Source organism: Diadema antillarum, unplaced genomic scaffold (genome assembly GCF_040938485.1).
Source record: "Diadema antillarum isolate AM-2024a unplaced genomic scaffold, OU_Dant_1.0 scf00000001, whole genome shotgun sequence".
Lineage (NCBI taxonomy): Eukaryota > Metazoa > Echinodermata > Echinoidea > Diadematoida > Diadematidae > Diadema > Diadema antillarum.
The window spans coordinates 1,039,484-1,059,373 of NW_027270890.1; the positions used below are offsets into that span (position 1 = coordinate 1,039,484).

The window sequence follows — 19,890 nt, forward strand, 5'->3', positions numbered from 1 at the left end:
ATCATCAAGGATGCTGCTTGTACGAGAAGAAAACTAAAGGGTTCCAAGAACATGGTTGTTATCAGTCGTCTTTATATTAAAGAATAAACTTATATTCGATTCAAAAGATGTATCACACAAGCTCGTTTGGCACAAAATATGTTCCGCCATTTTACCGACAAAAGTATCCTGAACGCTCGCGGAAGCAGTTCAACGACTATACTCCTGTATTTTAAAAAAAAACGATAAAAAAGAAGAAAATCCTGCTCACTGTGCCAGACCTGATCTTTCTTCACCAGTAGACAATGGATGGGAACGTTTTGATGTGGTCTACAGCTTGTACAACTGATATATCTAGCTCCAATCCTGCAAAGTTGCCTTGAGATGATTTCATCTGCATGCGAAAGCAATGCAGAACATTTCGATGCAAATATCACAAATCAGGCCTACGATGTACAGCAGTGTGTGCATGTAAAGCTAGTATCTCACCAACAGAGACATCTCCGCGACGTCTCCAACTTATTGTCGCAGCAGTCGCGGAGACGTCTCCAACACAAAATGTCTTGCGGTCTCACCAAGGAGACGTCTCTGAGACGAGTTATGGCAGGTGTCAAAAATTTTCAAATATGAGGGAGCCGTTGCAGGATCACCTGACTTGATCTAGGCAGGATGTCAGTACGCAGATGGGTCACGTGGTTTCTAAAGTATGCAAGCAGCGTCAAATAGAGTCGCGGAGACATCTCCGCGACCTCTCACCAGTTTTTCTGGTCTCAAGCAGGTCCCGGCGACGTCTCGAAGACGTCTCGGAGACATCGCGGAGATGTCTCAGCAGTCGCGGATATGATTAGTCTCTGCTACGTCTCCGCAACTGATGGAGACGTCTCGGAGACGTCGCGAAGACTTCACGAAAAATCGAACATGTTTAAATTTCTTGCGACTAATCGCAGACTCTGTAATTTTCAGGAGAGGTCTCGGAGACGTCGCGGAGACGTCTCTGCAACTAGCATAATCTGGAGTCGCGAACTAGTCGCGAACTAGTTTCAAGCCCGGTGAGATACCCCTTTAGCAACAATGTGATGATGCAAACCTTGCATGAATGTAGATCAATTTAGCTCGATTGAGAAATAGACTTTTCGACTCAGATTATGTTTCTTTTCAGCCAAAATAAGAAGGTGTTGATGACTAGAATTACAAAGTTCATCCTTCGTTTCTGTTTCCGACACTGTCCGAGATACCAGGATTTTTCTTACAATTTTTTTTTTTGCTTGAGCCTGGAGAGTGGGTGAAGAGATAGATAAAAAAAGAATTAATTATGACGAAATTTATGAAAGTTGCCACTTGACTTTAAATTAAACAGATTGAAAATAACTATAAACCAATTTATCCATTAATGAAAACGACAAAGTACAGGGAAGGATTAAGTGACCTTGCACTAATCCGAAGAGTAAGGTATAGTGTTGTGATTGCCCGGTTGGCGATAACTTTGATGGCAAGACCTTGTTTTTGGTGGTAAATATGCATAGAAAATGGGTGAATATTTGCATATATGCAAATGAGATGATAGATGTGTGTTGTTTAGTAGTTGCAGTCAATTTTTGCATCTCTTATTCACACCAGGAATCATTAACAGGTCTTGATGTTATAACTGTTATGAAACATATTCATATATTGCGGTAGTGCGTTGTAGAATCTCGAAACTTGCCTGGTCTACGGCCTCTTGAATATCAATTTACAAACATATTTCCTTTTAGTGTCATTCAGTTCTCCTTTATTGATTGATTCCAGTACCTGATTCACTTTGGACTCTGACGACATCATAATATGCAACTTGTTTGCCTGATAACTTAGCTGTATTTTAGTACGCCAAGGTACATTTTGATAGCAAGACTTTGTTTGAGGGAATATATCCATACAAATGGCCAACTATTTGTATAATTCATTATGCAAATTAGATTATTAGGGTATTTTTTTTGCATCTCTTTATCACAAGAGAATCATCAACTTATGTCTTGATATTATAACTATAATGATTCAGATTCATATATCGCGGCAATGTGTTGTAGAATCTCAAAGCCTGTTGAAGTATAGCCTCTTGCATACCTACGTGTGTATTTGCATACATCATTGCAAATATTGTTATTCTTTTTTTTTATTCTGAATTGGTTGATTCCAGTACTTGATTTTCCTCGGACTCAGATGACACCATGTACAGTTTGCTTGACCGATTGCATATCTATTTTTCACTACGCCAAGGTACATTTTATTAGCAAAACTTTGTTTTAGGGGAAAATGATTATGTTAAAAAAGGAAAAAGTTTGCTTGATTTATTATGCAAATGAGATGCATGTTTTATTTTAATACTTAAAGTTGGTTCTTGTATCTCTTTATCACACTAGGAATCGTGAACCGGTCTTGATACAATGAACTATCATCAGAATTATGATTCAGATCCATATATTGCGGCAATGCGTTGTAGAATCTAGAATCCTGCCAGTTATGTATCCTCTTGTATACCAATTTGCATAGATAATTGCATAAGTGTAATTCAATTCTTTTGAATTGATTAATTTTGATTCGACTCTGGCGACACCAAGTACTTTTTGTTTGCCCGATAACTTGTTAAAATGATTAAAAACAGAAGTGAACACGTAGGTACTATGTGCATATATGCGGTAATGCATTGCTGTGTCAGCGGCAACTCCTAATTTGCATATTTCACTTCTTAATTTGCATATATAAGTGAAAGTTATGAACAATTGATGACCTAGCTATTGTCTTTGCACCTTAATTTCTGAAATCATTACTATTTCCGCATGTCTAGGACCATTTTAGGAAAATTACATCATCGAAACACCTTTATAGAAAGCGATGAATTGGCGGCCATTTTGTTTATGCAAATTAGATGTTCTTAGACTCGAAATTCCTCTTGGGAACAGGAATTTTTGAATTCAGTGTACTTGATTTATACAAAATAGCCCGGTTCCCAACATGTAGGTACAAACACATAGATACACGGATAGATGAACACGTAGGTACTATACATGTGCATAATATGCGGTAATGCATTGCTGTATCAGCGGCAACTCCTAATTTGCATATTTCACTTCTTAATTTGCATATATAAGTGAAAGCTATGAACAATTGATGACCTAGCTATTGTCTTTGCACTTTAATTTCTGAAATTATTACTATTTCTGCATGTCTAGGAACATTTTATGAAAATTAGATCATCGAAACACCTTAAAAAGCAATGAATTGGCGGCCATTTTGTTTATGCAAATTAGATGCTCTTAGACTCAAAATTCCGCTTGGGAACCGGAATTTTTGGATTCAGCGTACTTGAATTATACAAAATAGACCGGTTCCCAACTTTTACTAAAAAATGCCTCTAACAGTCATATTTTCCCCAAATCCCACTAGACTATGTCTGCTATTGTCAAAAACCAAGCATTTTTGAACTTCAAAGGGTGACTATTGTTCACACCAAAGCTGACAGGTACTAACCCTCATTTGTTGATCATTTGTGACCCGCCACGATAGAAGGATCCGAAAGTCGCTGACTGCTGAGCCAAGAAAATCCAGTTTGAAGTCAGATCATCAAAATCGGTCAAAACCATCTAATTTCTACTTTTGGCATAATATTGTAGTCTCATGTCTCATCTATAATCAACCGAAATTTCGAAGCTAAATGATTAAAGGAAAGGTAAGAAATTAGCGTTTTTCTGGGCCATGATTTTCCGACTTTCGGTGGAACAGAAACATGTCCGAAGATCTGGATTTAACACTGTAGACAGACTCCGCCCTTAGCAACAAGGGAGTGATCTCATTGGCCAGTGCGTGGCATCCTGGTCACTAAGCTTGAATAAACATCGCGGAGGTTGCTATGAGCAGACCTTCTATTGTCAAGAGGTGAAAACTGTCTTACCTCCCCTTGCTCACGATCGCGTCAGAAAGAAAACTTTGAAGGCGGTTTTCTCGAAATGTTGATTTTCTAGACCACTTCACATGGTCTTATAAGATCATCAATATCTCAGCAACTGGGTACTTTTATGAGTCCTGATATATATGAAATTAAAGCGGAAGAGTAAGGAAATAATGTCATGTCATTTTCAGAAAATCGACCTCCCTCAACTTTCGGATTCTTTTGTTGTAGCGGGTCACATTTCTTTGCTCTACAAAGAGAATATCCAAAGTTTATTGTCACCAAAACAAAACTTTTATAAGCTTATCCATAGATGAATGCATCATATATATGATGCAAGTACATGGCCATTCAATCAGACAAATTATGAAGAATGAACATCTTTATTGGACAAAATGTGAAGGATAAGGGTCTTACCTGCTTGCTTGTGGAGTTTTCCAGTCCTCCTTTGCCAAGTTTCTGACAATGTCTGCATCTGTAGGGGTCTTTGGGGACTGGGAGGAGGTGACCCCTGATAAAGAGACAACCCCAAGGTCAGCAGCAGCCTCGTAGATCATGAGCTGATCCTTCAGTTCAGATAGTTCCTCCTGTCATAGGACAAGATCATTGTCATAAAAGTGTATCAGCATTCTCTAAACAACCTATTCCATGCTCTGTTTATCTCTCTGAATGTATCAATTACTACAGTAACCACCTTACCATAAAATGCAATATAAACACATAGAAACATACCTTATGGTGCCACATGTGTATCACATCATGTGGTGGTTCACATTATTGGTGCCAAAACTAACACATAAACCTAGTACATAAAAAAAAGTAAAACGTTGCTCTAAACTGACATTCCATATCACTTTCATAAAGTGTTGCTTTTATGTTATGAGTCACTGCACCAAGCCTCTCTGGAAAAAAGAAGGGTTTCAGCTCAGGTACACTTCACTCCCATCATTCATTAACCCATCATACACAAAAGAAATATCATATCTGACAATCCATAAATTCCATCTTGAAAAGCAAGCATACTTTCTCATTCCATTTCAGCGGTTTATAATATTGAATTGAAACAATTGTGAAATTGTCTCGCACGCCCCAATCAGCAAAATATTCCCTTTTAATTTGATACATGACATTCATATTATGACCTTTCATCACAAAACCAACAAAAAGTTGAATGCCCTGATTTTACAAGAGGACTCGAAATATGTGAAATGGGTCAACCTAGTCAATCTTGAGTTTTCTGAAGAGCAATCTTTATTTTTATTCTTTTTTTTTTGCAGGATAGTACGATTATATTGGTCTCAGAGGCCCCTTTTTATTTCTTAAAAACCATTTACACACTTCGCACTTTCAACTCTGATAACTTATGAAAGAATTGTGCTACTGCATTTAAAGTTGGCATCAGTCATGATAAGAATGTGCTTCACGAGTGTGCAAAAATTTCAGCTTAGTCTGATAATCCTGTTTATTGTCCTATCCATTTCACACAGCATAGTACGATGAGATTAAGCACTTGGGTAATCATGTCGAAATGCACACCATGCATACCTACTATTCCCTTAAATGATTTGTCAATGAAATTTCTTATGGCTACCAGACATGCTAAGATGGACTTTATCAGATGGTTTTGGTCCCACGGTTTCATGGAATTTGAAAGTCTATTAAGGAAGGAAAGTACAAAATTCCGGATTTCAACTGAAAAGTGAGGCGATCGTGCCCAGGCCCCATGCGCAGTTCACGGCATACTTGTGAAATCGGTACATTAGCATGGCGGAGGGGCCGGCTTTATTCCACAGTATAATACGCGTGAATGCGGCCCCACCAAAAGGCGTTTTTGCAAGATTGATACAGCGGCGGGGCCAATTTCCACAGCATAGCATCTTTCGTCCTCCCGTTCTTTTTCTTTGGTCTTCAACTTTTTATTCTCGGAGGGACTCCCTAAATCAATGTCCCACGACTAATCTAACAGCCAATTTAATCATAAATACAACCCTAACCTAACCCTAAATCCTAACCCTAACGTAACTATACACAGCCCAGTCGCTGTATAAATAGCCCCCCTTCGCACGGCCTCTGGTCGGGCTAACCCTAACCTATACCTTGCTTGCTAACGCACGGGTGCACACGAACTGCGGTTTGGCCATTTTCACGATTTTGCCCAGTTCACGAGCGACATAATTCCGAACTCCGATTTCTCTCTTTATTTTGCCTTTTCGACTTTTCAAATTCCACGAAATACTCTCACATGGTTCATTTGAGCACCTCCAACAGGTGCACAACATTTAATCGACATACAGCGAAGAAACTGGTAGGTGTGCATTTCTACATGATTACCGGCACTTGAATAGACTTGAAACGTCACAGCCTCTTTTCTCAGAAAACACCTTTTCTAGAATGTGTACCTTCTTTCAACTATTTAGATAGGTTAGAAGATTCCATTTGTATGGAGTTATCCATCACTCTAAAGCTGAGAGTCTGTTCTTTTGGAATCTGTCCTTAATTATAAATCCATGTCTGGCAACATTTTTGGTGGTTTTGTGATGCAGGGTCACAAATGGTGCATGTCCAATGTGTCTGCAAGTTTGGGAATACTGTAGATTAAATCAGACTAACTAGGTATCTCAAATTCTTCAGTCCAGAAGACCTTTCTCATCTCCTGGCCCTACAATAAAAGACATTGTTATTCCCTAACCATCACATATTACGAGTATAATGCATCTGTCAAAATTCATAACTCTTAAGACAATTGGGTTTTTTTTAGTAACATTTTAATTACTGGACATAAAACTTAGAATTTAGAATGATGACAAGGAAACATGGTTTTCAAACTGCACTTTCTGAAAATCCTTTCTGCACAGCTCTGAACTGCCTCGCAGACAGACTGCGATGTGAATATGATTCTCTCTCCTACCTGCAGTGACTTGCACAGGTCATCTGTTATTGCCTTTGATGTGTTGGCCTGCTGCAGTTTTACCTGCAACTCTTGCATCATTGACAAGGAGCCTGTCAAGAGAAAATGAAGATTCAGGCACTGTCAGATGCATTTTATCTCCTCTTATCATGCACGTTGGATGGCACGGACACTTGAAAAGACTTCTTTGCAGAGTTACATACAGGTCATGCACAGGGACAATTTCTAGGAAAACACTGAGACCATGTTAACTGCATTTAGTGCTGTCCTCTCTTTGATTAGCAATTTGTTCTGTCACTTGTGTATCTAGAAATGAGTCTACAGGTATCAGAAGTGGATTTCCTTCAACAAGGCAGTAATTATTGGAGACATCTAGTCCAAATCTGCTCACGAAGGTGCAGATTACATGAAATTTTGAGGACCCTGCACTTTGGTTAGAAGCAAAATACTGACATGGTCAGCCCTGCCATGTGTGACTGTGCATTACAAAACAAACAAAAAGTTGCACGCCCCAGTTTTATGTGAAGACTTGTAATACAATTGCAGGTGAAATGGGCAAACCTATTCAATCACTAGTTGTTATATTTGCTGAAAGAGCAATTCTTTTTCTAAATAATTCTTGAAGTTTGGGATTATAAAAAGAAGAAGAGGAAATTGTTTTTTTGGCAGTTGTTTGAGACCACTTTTTCTGAAGAATAGTGTGATAAGGTATGTCTTGGTGGCCTTTCTTTTTGTTCCATTTCTGAAAAACTCTTTACATACTCTTTCACTTTGAATAACTTAAGAAAGGAGGATGCTACTGCTTTGAAAGTTAGTGTTAGTTATAACAGAATGCGCTCATAGAGTGTGCAAAATTTCAACTTCATCTGATAATCTCTTAACTGTGACTTCTATGGACTTTTACATCCTCTTCTTGTTCCATTCATTGCACAGAGCACAGCTTGGTGAGGTTAAGCATTTGAATAGACTGGGGTCAAAAGGGGCCTGAGCTTTCAATCCAAGCACAATCTTCCACAGAGGCAAAATGACAAACAGGCAGGGAAAGCAATCACACACAAGGACTACACACAACAAGAACAGTCCAGGAGGGCTAAGGACACAGTACAAAGAAAACAAAAGGGATGGGTTGGAAGTCAAGGACAAGGAGCCCAACAAGTAAAAGAGGGGATTAAAACAGGAAGGTGGACAGACAAAAGGCAGAGGTGGGCAAGTGATGATCCTGAGATCATCACTTGGGAGCAACCTGTGAAGGATGCGGATGAATAGAGAGGCAACATCAAACAAGATAAGGAATGACAGAGGGATAAAGAATAGGAAACAAGTGAAATAGTAATAGCATGAGTGAAGGGGTGGGGGCTGAACAAGCAGTGTGCCCTAACCTTGTGTACAAAGAAGAGGCAACAATATGAAAGTGAGAGTCAACCAATATTCAACTCAGCTTCCCCTCATTGAATAGAGCACCTCTATCTTTCATCTCATGCAAAATCTTGTACCATCGCTTGTGACCATTCACTATTTGTATAACAGGGCCTATAACAGGGCCAAAGGCTACACTCTGCCTTGTGCAGGCAAAATTGAATGGGGCACTCCTGCAAAAGCTTTTATAAACATGAGCATGGCACATTAACATCTAATCTAATACCCAAATGGAGTAATGAGCTTTTTCAGTAGCCCATCTGCCTTGAAAGCAAGATGTTTTGGTTCAAGACCCAGTAAGCCCAGCAATGTTGAATATCCTTTTGCAAGAGGTATATCCAAACTTAAAACGAATCTGTTCCTCTCACAGTGAGGACTGCAAGTGTTGTCATTAATGTTTGGGACAATTGTATTCTTTATTTGGTATATGTTGTTGGTATATGTTTGTTTGTTGTTTGCAATTTTCTTCTTTGTTGTCACGTTTGAACATGTACACATGCATGTATATATCTATCTTATCATTCTTGAAGCACCATGAGCACTGAAAGGTGGACCTGTGCACTATACAAGTAAACACTATTATCATTATTATTATATAATTACTATAGACATATTCTATTCCTCAGATGGGACATGGAAATGGTGGTCCCCTGTGTAAATGGTTATAACCCACTTCAATCTGAAGAAGGGTGCAATTCCAATGAAGTGATCTGTCTGATATACCCACTAGATCACTGGGAATGATACCAACCTTTCTACTATGGTTATTAACCTGTTGAGGACGGTTTGATTTTGCTACAACACGCATTTCCCATAAACGCTTGCCCAAGTATACTCAGGATTCGTCTTCAACAGGTTAAAGGTGACTAGCAATAGTCAGTGAGAGGTATGAAGCAGGCACTGTGGATGCTAAATAGTTTGCATGGGTTTTATTTTCATGAATGGCAAAAGTCAAATCTAGAAATGTCGCTATGGCGACTGGTATGCCTCCGCCATAATGCATGATTCTCCCAATAAGTGTATAGTACAATGTCTTCACAATGTGTGATGACAGTTTCACATAACTGCCAAAATACTGAAATGACAGGTTTGTCAGAAATGTCTTGAATGTTCACTTTCCATGAACTAGGATTGCTATGATTGTCTTAAAGAGTGCAGGTACATGTATTTGGGGAATTGTGGATTTTTACTTGACTTTTGATCGACCCTTGTATAAGTTTATGCATTGAGTAATTTTCAAGGTATGAAGAAAAACTGTAATTACACTACATTTACAGTGTAAAATAGATTTTTTTTTTTTGCACTTCAGCCTAGCCTTTGACCTTTAACCTTTGACATTCTGGCAAGAAATTTCCCAGACAATCTCCATTAGGTAATACATGTAAGTTTTAAACATAATCCTGCAAGCATTGCATAGTATATGAAAAAAATAGTGAAATTTCGAGGAGTTGAACTTGACCCCTGACTATTGACCCATGACCCCTAAATTCCCTAGATAATCCCTACCAGTCAGTGCATGCATCTGTACCAAGTTCGATGAAGATACATTGAACCATTTGAGAGAAAAGTGAAATTGTAACATTTTCACCTGACCTTTGACCTTTTGACCCTTGACATGAAACTCTCTCTGGAAAATCTTTAGGCAGTAGTATATGTCTACACTAAGTTTCAAGAAAATACCTTTCGGGCATTGCATAGATATGGGGAAATGGCAAAATTTTTAGCATTTGACCTTGACCTTTTGACCTCTTTCCAATTTCACTAAAAAAACTACTCAACTAATTGCCCCATCATACGTCATCCTTGGACAATGTTTGGTGAAAGTTGCTTCATCCAGTTTTGAGTTATCACGTAACCAGATAAATTTTAGGATTTGACCTTGATCTTTGACCTTTGACCTCTGTCCGATTTCACTCAAAAACTAATCAAGTAATTGTCTCATCATACATCATCCTCGAACAAAGTTTGGTGAAATTTGCTTGAACCAGTCTTGAGTTATCGCGTAAACAGATACAATTCCATGATTTGGCCTTGACCTATGACCTTTGGCCTCTGGCCGATTTCACCCAAAATCTAATCAAGTAATTGCCCCATCATACTTTACACTTGGACCAAGTTTGGTAAAATTCCAGTCAATATTACTCAAGTTATCACGTAAACAAATGCGGACGGACGTACGTATGGACGGACGGACAACCCCAAAACATAATGCCTCCGGCACCACTTCGGGGCGGAGGCATAAAAAATTGTGAATTGAACAACCCACCAAATTAATGCTCTTAGGCTACTTGAGTACCGAGTATGCGAGTGATGTTGTATGTACATGCACCATGAGCAGGCAGCTGCTGCACACAGATACCTAGTCTACTAAATGTACACATGCTCGCCTACATGTTGAGTGATTGTAGCCAGTACGATATTTGCATTCATTGCTTGGGTGGAATACTAGTAAGCATGCAGCAGCAGAGATCAGGATGTAGTTGTCAAAAGGATTACTTCTATTTACAGTCAAGGGGAGGAGAAATATTTTACAATTACAAATATTTGAATATCTCAGGCCTACTTCATGCACTGCACCCAGCAAGTCCACAGCAACTGTAGGGACTCCCTTCTAAGTTGACATATTCACTGCTTTCAGCTGAAAATTGCTCAATTCGTTCTTTATTCAACAGACTGTTTTCATTCCTTTCCAGGTGTTTCTTGATTGCATATTCAACGATCCGCAGAATTATCATTTAACTCCCGATTTTGTGAAATATTATACCTCCAGAACATTTGGTTGAGATTTACGGTACATGTCACTTGAAACATGCACTTCTCGCACAGTTAAGTGAACCCTTTAGCTGAATCATTAATTTTGAATTAAACTGGAGACTAAACATAACAAAGAAGTATTACGGAGTTGATTCTATCAGCACCTTGCATTATGAGTTCTTGGCATCTCTTCTGGCTGTCATGGAGTGAGGCAGTCAGTCTGTTGACATTCTCTGCATGCTCCAGTCTTACTTCATTAGTCACTTTAAGGGATGCAGCCAGCTGTGCCTCCAGCTGCTCTACAGCGGTGCTCTGCAGGTAGACAACAAAAAGTATTCACAGAATCACTACCAACATATGAGGATACAATTATTCACTTTATGTTTACAAACAAGTGGGTTTTAAAATCAAAACAAATAGAAAATACCTTCCTTTGCTTATTGCACAAGAAAGCATCAAACAGGTCCTTGTATCACATTGCTGTCAGACTATTGCCAGACCAGGCTTTAATCTACAGTTGAAGTCAGAATTTTGAGAGAAGAGATTTTCAGCTTGAAAATGATAGAGAACTTGTTAAACTGTGACTTACCTATCCCAATGAAATGAGTGAAGGAAAATCAATATTTCACTTTAGACAGATAATTAAAGTGACGTTCCAGTCAGGGTTTATTGAAAGGCACTGTCACATGTGTACTGTGTATCAGACAGAAAGAGCATTGACACTCTCTGGCAACCATTATGAAGGAATCCTACAACATGATTCTGAATCTCCATATTCTTTATGATAATTTAAGCACATTCTATTCATGACTATCTATGCATAGCTGACAAATTTGAAAGTTCTTGTATGGATTTCATTCATATCATGGGTAGATAGAACAGAAATTATGTTTCCTCTTATATAAATCTTAAATATAAAGTAGTAAAAGACACATTATGGACAATTGGGATTACACATTATTCATCAACTTTACTGTAAATACAGAAAGCAAGAAATTGTTAATTTTGAAGCCTTCAAAATCTAACTATCATCACCTTTTTTTGTGCCAGATTTGATGCAGCATCTAATTTCTCTCTGAGACTGGCAATTTCTTGTGAATATTTCTGCTCCAGTCCCACCAGTAGGGACTCATGCTGTTCTCTAGCCCTGTGCAAGGGTTGTGAACGCTGCATTTCAGACAGCTGATGGCTAAGACTTTCTATGGTAGCTTTTGCAGTATCCAATTCAGATAGAACCTTCAGAGAGAAAACAGTAATATCATGACATAAACACTGCCCTCAAAACATTAATAATGCCATTTCTTCTATTCATCAAACTTCTGTTCCACTTTCTATGCTCACTTTTTCCCAAAATGTATCTTATCTTTTCTCATTTATCAACCTTGAATTCTTTGAAACAGGGAAAAATTAATATAATGCTTGAAAAAAAAAAGGCCAGATCTATATTTTGGAAAAGTTGCTGGTTGTTTAATACAACAAATGAACTCTTACACAGTTCTAGTTTTGAGTGAGAAGAGGGCATTCAATGACTTGTCCCAAATGAATTCTTCCCTATTTTCCCATTTTTTTTACAGACATGATTCTGAATATGAATATTCAATTACCAGTACCATTACTTAGAAAAATGTGTGTGTGTGGTATCATAAAGTCTTCACAGATTATCACAAAGGCTCATTCATTCATTCTCATTCTCAGTGCTGAACACTAGTCAGCATGAGGGGGAACTTTCCTGCTATTGCCTAAATGACTGGAGTTTGACACAAGACTGAATGTCTACATCTCAGTAATGTTTGAAAACAGTTTTCTCCGACGAGCATATCATTTACATGTCTGGTGCACAGCAAAGCACTGTGATCTTATGAAGGAAATTTCACAAGCTTTTTCTGTGATTGATCACAAAGCTAATCATGCTGATTAGTGTAATGTTTATGTTCTCACATAGAAATATCGACCCTTTAGATGTAATGGAAAGCACGAACAAAAGTTTTATTTGGCTGTGTGTGACCAAAAGGGACATCCTAATACCTGTTGCTTGGATTCTGACAGTGACTGGACTTGGTACTGCAGGGCCTGAACCTCTCCTTTCAGGGTGTGAATTTCACTGCTCTGGTCATCAATGATCTTCCGACTCTCCTGGTATGATGTACCAACTCCCTCCTTTTCATCTGACAATGCAGGAATGGGGTCCAGGGGATATATTTAAATCATTTTTTTTTCTTCCTAACTCTACTACAGTAATGCCTTCATATCCATGTTATAGATACTGGTATTTCATTGGCATGTGTCCTTAAAGAAAAAACAAATAAACACAAGTCATCCTTAGCCTGGCAGTCCCCTTTAAGCCCTGATACATGATTATGAACAATACACCAAGCAGGTGGACTAGTGCTTCACATGAGCACTTGGTATGAAAATTCTTGATAGCTTCATGCAGAATCTTGGAAGCGGCCCATAAGTCCTATACTTTTTGTGGTGTTGCATGTAATTTACTAAATTATACCATGTGTAACAACGAACAAACAAAACAAAAAATGGCAGCACAAAAATGTTAACTCATTTATTCTATTCTATTTTCAGGGAATGAGGGGTGAGAAATCTTGAAGTCTTAAAGTGACTTGTAGAATGGAGAGGAGTATCATACCTTGTAGCATAGCTAGCTGGTGGTTCAAGATGCGCCGCTCCCTTGCACTCTCTTCCTGAAGTAGCTTCAGCTGGGCTGTAAGGTCCTTGATCTCCCTGCCACGGGCATTGTATAGGATTTCAAGCTGGACCAGGTCTCTCCCATCTGAACCTAAAATATTTCCACAGGATTTGAATGAGAAGATAATAAGAATCCTTAAATCAAGACCATGTTATAGAAAACATTAGGTTGAAGAAGAGCAGAAATAGGATTTTGCAGATGGGGTGACACGATGGAGGCAGGAATGTCAAAATAACAGCTGCAGCAAACAAAAAACTGTTATCATGATGTAAGAAAGCCTCACAGTATCATAACCCCACATTGGAGGGCTAAGTCATCCTGATTTGAGTCAAATTACTTTCATAATCCATATCTTTGGCAATTAGCCAAAAATAATCAAGAGAATTCATCTATCTGTTTACCAAGCAAATAAAAACATACAACTATCAAGATGACTGGGTTTTAATTCTTTAATATTTGTGGCACAACAATTTTCCTAATTAAGATACCTCATAATATAAATAAGTACTGAATGAGTGCAATAATGGTTCAGTTATTCCATAGCATGCACAAGAATAAAAGAGTACAAAAAGGCCTGTGGTCTACGGTTGGATTGTGTCTAAACATCAAAACTCTACACTCTAAGCATTCATTGAGTCATAGATTATAGGTTATAGCCTGATTACTGTGTTGTACATGACACCAATACTGTAAAAGTGGATATTTTCGCGCAACTAATTTTTCGCGCTCAGCCGGATAAGAAGAGTTTCGCGTGTTTTTAATTCCGCGGTAGTTTCTGATTGCACGAAATGCGCGAAAATTTCAACACTGCGAAAATTTCCACTTTTACAGTACTCAATAGCAATGTGAGCAGGGGATAATGTAATAGAAATGTGGTCTGCTGGACTTATCCACTGTCACATACTAAATGAGAATATTTTTTCGTCTTTTTTCCCCTGATATACAGTAACAAGTTCAATAAAGTCATGTCTTTACTCATTCGGAAGTTACAAGATTTAGCTCAGCATCACATTTTCATATCATTACAGCCAATCTCATTATGGGAGTAGTATACTATTTCTTTCTAAACATCAAGTTGTATGGAGTAAGAATCTGGATTACAGAAATTTCCTTCTCACAGCCAATACATATGTACCTTGTTATGCTGTGTTCATTTGATTGAGTTTCCCTGTATATACACAATAAAATCTCCTGATCTGTTTACCTGCATGTCTAAACTGTGTTTGAAGTTGGTCAAACTCATCCATTTCTTGCTGTTGTTGCTGTTGATGAACAGTATCAAAACTGAATATCTTCATCTCATCTTGGTGTGCTTTCATATCCACATTGTAGCTGTCATGTTGCCTCCCATGATACTTCAACATGACTTGCTGGTTGGACAAAGGATGGCTCGCAGAGCCATTGTACTTTTCATGTAGCTGTTCCCAGTTTTGGGCATGTGTCTGTCTGATGGTGGAGCACTTTGGCTTTGAAGTCTTTGAGGGTTCATAGTGCTGGCTGAGTTGTTGGTTCTCATCAGAATCTTGTTCCCGCAGATAATCATGCTCCTTTCCATTTCTATGGTTAGTACCAGTACTATGGAGCCTTTGCCCAAAATCTATCCCAGGATGTAACTGCTGGGAAGCTTGGTACATATACACATCATTTTCAACAGCTCCATGCCCATTTCCTTGTGGGGAGAGATCATCACTTTCACTGAAGTTGGGATGGCTATGATTTATTTGCACATCAACTTGCTGTTTGGCTTCCATCCATGCAACAGAAGTGGGGCTGAGTCCTTGACTAAAGGGAATAGTATTGGGAGCTGGAATCAGAAGTCCATTTCTTTGGTGCTCTAATGACCAGTCTTGGCTATCTGATGGGGTGTTATTCCCCATTCCATAACTGATATCAGTCTGGGGTTGATGGGACATGTTATCAAGGTGGCAAGTGTGGTCAGCCTCATGATCAAGTAGAATCTGATAGAAACAGAAAATGAAGGTACAGATGGTAATTGTGCTCAAAATTTGAATGTAAAAATGCAACACATACCACCTCATCATCAATGTCAAAGGACACTACTGAAATGCTTGTCTGGTACTGTACTCAGTAAGCTCTCTTAAATGTTCTGTCTATTGTCGGTGGTCTTTGGTCCAATGTGGACATAAGAATAAGGGCAAGAATGCTCATCCAAGTTTTTCCTCACTGATATGTAATAAACCTGTTGAGGCCAGGCAGATTTTGCTACAACATGCATTTCCCATTTACACTTGCCCAAGTATACTTCGGACTCATCTTCAACGGGTTGAACTGATAGTTATAAACAATTTGGGTCCTTGTACCTCTTGAACAACTCTGAATGGTCTACACATGAAAGATTACCGACAGGTTTGGTTACAAATATGCTATCACTTTTTGTGAGAGATGAAAATGACAATGTTTCCTTTGACCATAAGTGCCCAGTTGAACCCTCACTGCCACTGTCATGTAGAACATACTTTTACGTATACTCTGATCTTTAAAGGACATCAAAATACCACATGACTTTGCTGTGCTACTCCTGGATCTTGAGAAGTAGATCTCTGAAATTTTCCAAGTGGTTGCAAAATAATGCAATATTGGTTGTAATACTATGAGAAGAGTCTTGAACACATCATTTCCTGTGATTGAATGATCTCTGCACATACAAAACAAACAAACAATCATGTGTCTGCTATGGCTATTCAAAATGCCCATTTAGATAAAAAGTTATATCCTTTTGACAGACCCCAAACAACTGACTTGACACAATAATCCACTGAGCGAATACACAAGAGTAAAAGAGAGAGAGAGAGAAAACAAGCAAGAACAAAAACAGAGAAAATGTATTTTCAAAAGAGTGCCTAGGTTGAGTGACAGACATATCAATAGGAGCATCAAGAATTTACTGCGCGGGGGGGATGTTTGACCCCCTTATCGAAAGTTTGCGACTTCTCTGGAACCGCAGTAGATTGTATGAAATTATCCTTCCGTGACTTTCTTCTTTGAAGTCTTGCACAACATTTGGTACTAAATTTTTGAGGATCGGACAGAGCACTAGAAGGTCACAAGACAATTTAGGGTCAAAGGTCATCCAGAAATAGTGCCTTATCCATACATGTGTGTATTATGGAATGGACATGCAAAAATAATTGTGAAAAGCAATCAACTTCCCCCATATAATAATACATTTGCATCGTCTTTGTGGCTGTCATTTACAATATCATTGTCAAAATAATACACACTATATAACAAATATAACAATAGAATACAAAGAAAATCAAACAAAAGAATGAATAAGAAATTCAAACCCGATCTTATAAAATATAAATACTATTCTTTCTTGATAATTAATGTTGACATTTTCTCTGTTATTTCATATATCACTCAATGCTGCAAAGGGAAGTTAATGATTCATTTTGAGACATTTAGCCATTTTTCACTATGTTTTTCTTTGAAAAATATAAAATAGCAAATAGCAAAAATGACCATACTTTCATAATTAATATGCACATAATCTGCACATTTTACATTTGACCATTTAAATGAACAAATGAATGCATTGCTAATATTTCAGTGTACCTTGATGCAAAATTTAATCAGAAAATTGGTCTCTGAGATATGGGGGTCAAATTGCCCCCCCCCCCCCCCCCCCCCCCCCCCCCCCCCGTAAAAAAGCCTTGTGCACATTGATCTGAGCAGAGTGTAGTCATGCATGAATGAAAGCTAATTCCTTTACAGGTGGGGAAGCATTTTCCATGAACTTTTTCTTTTTGTGTGCCACAGGAGTAATCCGTGGAAGCTTTTAGGTATAATAAAAAATATAATAAAAGGTGAGCATAGACAACAAATGCACTTGAAGATGTAAGCCTCCAGTAGAATGAACAATGACTAAGGTTTTAGGCATGACACTAACAGACAGACAGACACAATTGCAGTGGAGAGGACACCCTTGACAATGGGCTCATTAGTGTGAAATCACTTGCTCTGTGCTTCATTGAAGACTTAAGGGCACGTTTGTGTGCATGTGTTTATAGAGATGGATGTTGGATCAGGTAAACAAAGAGTATGAAGAGTACTACTCACTTCAGCTGGACTCTGCAGAGGAAGGGATAGACCCGTAACTTCAGTGGTAGAAACTTGTTGGTGGGCATCAGACTCATAATTCCACTGGTCCTGATCACTGGTAGCAAGACTGCAATATATTTGTTTGATTCAAGACTTTAAATTGAGGTCAACCTGTTTGCATAACATTGAATAGAACATTTTAGACTATCAAATATGCTGTGAACATTATAAATGATTGAAGTTTACCATCAAAGGAAATGAAATGTATTTTTCTCAAGTTTCTCTTAACTCTAGTTCCTGTTAACCTGGTAAAGGTACATGTATCGTTATTCGCTGATCCTCTAAAAAAAAATACTGTTAAATGCATCATATTCTTAATTGTCTTTTGGTCTTTCAATGTTCATTTCTTTGCATTTCTCTTCTCTATCTCAAGCTCTCTTCCAGGGATTTTTTTTTTTCAAATAATATATTTGCTTTCTGTTTTTACAAAAAATTGCAAGTGCTGTTGATGTATTTTCTAAAATCTGTAATACTAGGTAATTAAATAGCATTTGAAATATGCACTTACACAAGGTATTTAAACTTCAGGGTATTGCCATGTTCTAAAACTCATGATGCCTGCTCAGAGCATGTTATGTAAAAAAAATTATGCCAGCATTGTGTTGATTCATGATGTGACAACTGCTCAAGACAACTCCATGATGAGAATGACCTTGAAAGCTAAAAAGGAGGAGGAAGAAAAGGAGGGAAAAGGTGAAGAATGATGTGGATGTCCTCAAAGCTTTTAAGAAAGAAGAGAAAGATAAATAATGAAAGATGAAGAGTTGCCGATGCACACACTCAAAAAGATATTGCCTTGTTGCTCTCATCTGAAAATTTCATGATAATTGCAAGTTAACTGACAACATGTAGTACCTGATTAAGTGCTGTCAAGGTAAATGTTCTTATAACCTGTTGAGGATGAGCTGATCTTGCTATGACACACATTTTCCATAAATATCTGCCCAAGTATTAACAGGATAATGAATAGGTGATATCACTATTATGCCCAGGCTAAATATTAGCCACCAAAATAAATGACAGGCCAACACTTAAGGGGAATAAAACAAAATACATTGATTTAGTTATGTAGCAATACTAGTAGCAACATATCAGTGAAGTCTGAGGAGAATCAGATGATCTGTTCAAAAGTTATGAAGTTTTGGTGGCACTATCACTACATGAGAAGAACTACAACAGTTTGTGATGTCAACTATGGACAACAGTATAAAGAAAATATTAAGAAAATTCCACAAAATTTCACTTAATAGACACAAACCTCTGTAAATGTGGAGAAAGCTCTGGTGAGTGGCTAGATAGAGATGAAGTCTCTCTAGAGGTTGAGAAAGAGTGGGCATCATCTTCCAAAAGGTCATCAGGTAGGGCCTTCAACAGTAAAGTCCGTAACTATAGTGCAGCAGAAACAAAAAGAAGAAAAAAATATATATGTAAAATAAATATAAAAATACCATATGTACAGTGTACAATAGATATCAAATAGATGATAACAGACTTCATTGCTTATTTGTTCAGTAAGTGAGTAATGATAATTATTTGTCTATCATTATGCAAAGAGACAGTACACAACAAGAACATTTTCCTCAGATTGTACTGCAATGTACTCATATAAACTCATGTACACCAAATAAAAAAATGGCTTTTTGGCTGCCATGCTGAAACAATCTGTACCTGCAGAAGGAGCATCTTGATATCATCCACATTTTCAAGTATTCCCTCACTGTCTAGTAAACCAACACTGTCAAGCAGACTTGTTACTCGCACACCTGGCTTTTCCCCCACCATTCCCCTGCTGTTCAGTGTCTTACAGATAGGACATGCCAGTCTCTGTTATGACAGAACTAACTTCCAAGTTGAGAATACTAGGAAAATGTGGCATTCCCTGAGAACATCAGTACAGCCACAAAACACCCATACAATTGAAGCTAATCTACAGAAGCACTGTTGGTCGAGGCTGAGCACAGTCATCTAGGTCTTCTCAACAAACTGCTTAAACAGAAATGATGACAGGTAAATAATGCGGCAATGTCTGATGTCATTAAATCAGGCAACATGAGTGCAGTCATGCAAATATTCCAAAAGTACATC

At 38.1% G+C, this 19,890-nt stretch overlaps 1 protein-coding gene across 1 annotated transcript in view; it reads right to left on the reverse strand.

Annotated features, from left to right (window-relative positions):
- Positions 1-19,587, reverse strand: part of LOC139721104 (uncharacterized) — a 51,288-nt gene extending 31,701 nt beyond the window's left edge. The window contains exons 1-10 of the mRNA XM_071632467.1: positions 19,474-19,587; positions 19,064-19,191; positions 17,764-17,872; positions 14,885-15,638; positions 13,621-13,770; positions 13,005-13,144; positions 12,015-12,215; positions 11,144-11,291; positions 6,810-6,901; positions 4,319-4,488 (exon numbers count right to left, since the gene is read on the reverse strand). Of these exons, the coding sequence (XP_071488568.1) occupies positions 4,319-4,488; positions 6,810-6,901; positions 11,144-11,291; positions 12,015-12,215; positions 13,005-13,144; positions 13,621-13,770; positions 14,885-15,638; positions 17,764-17,872; positions 19,064-19,191; positions 19,474-19,587 (2,006 nt within the window). The remainder of the gene's footprint in view (positions 1-4,318; positions 4,489-6,809; positions 6,902-11,143; positions 11,292-12,014; positions 12,216-13,004; positions 13,145-13,620; positions 13,771-14,884; positions 15,639-17,763; positions 17,873-19,063; positions 19,192-19,473) is intronic.
- Between the last annotated feature and the right edge of the window lie 303 nt (positions 19,588-19,890).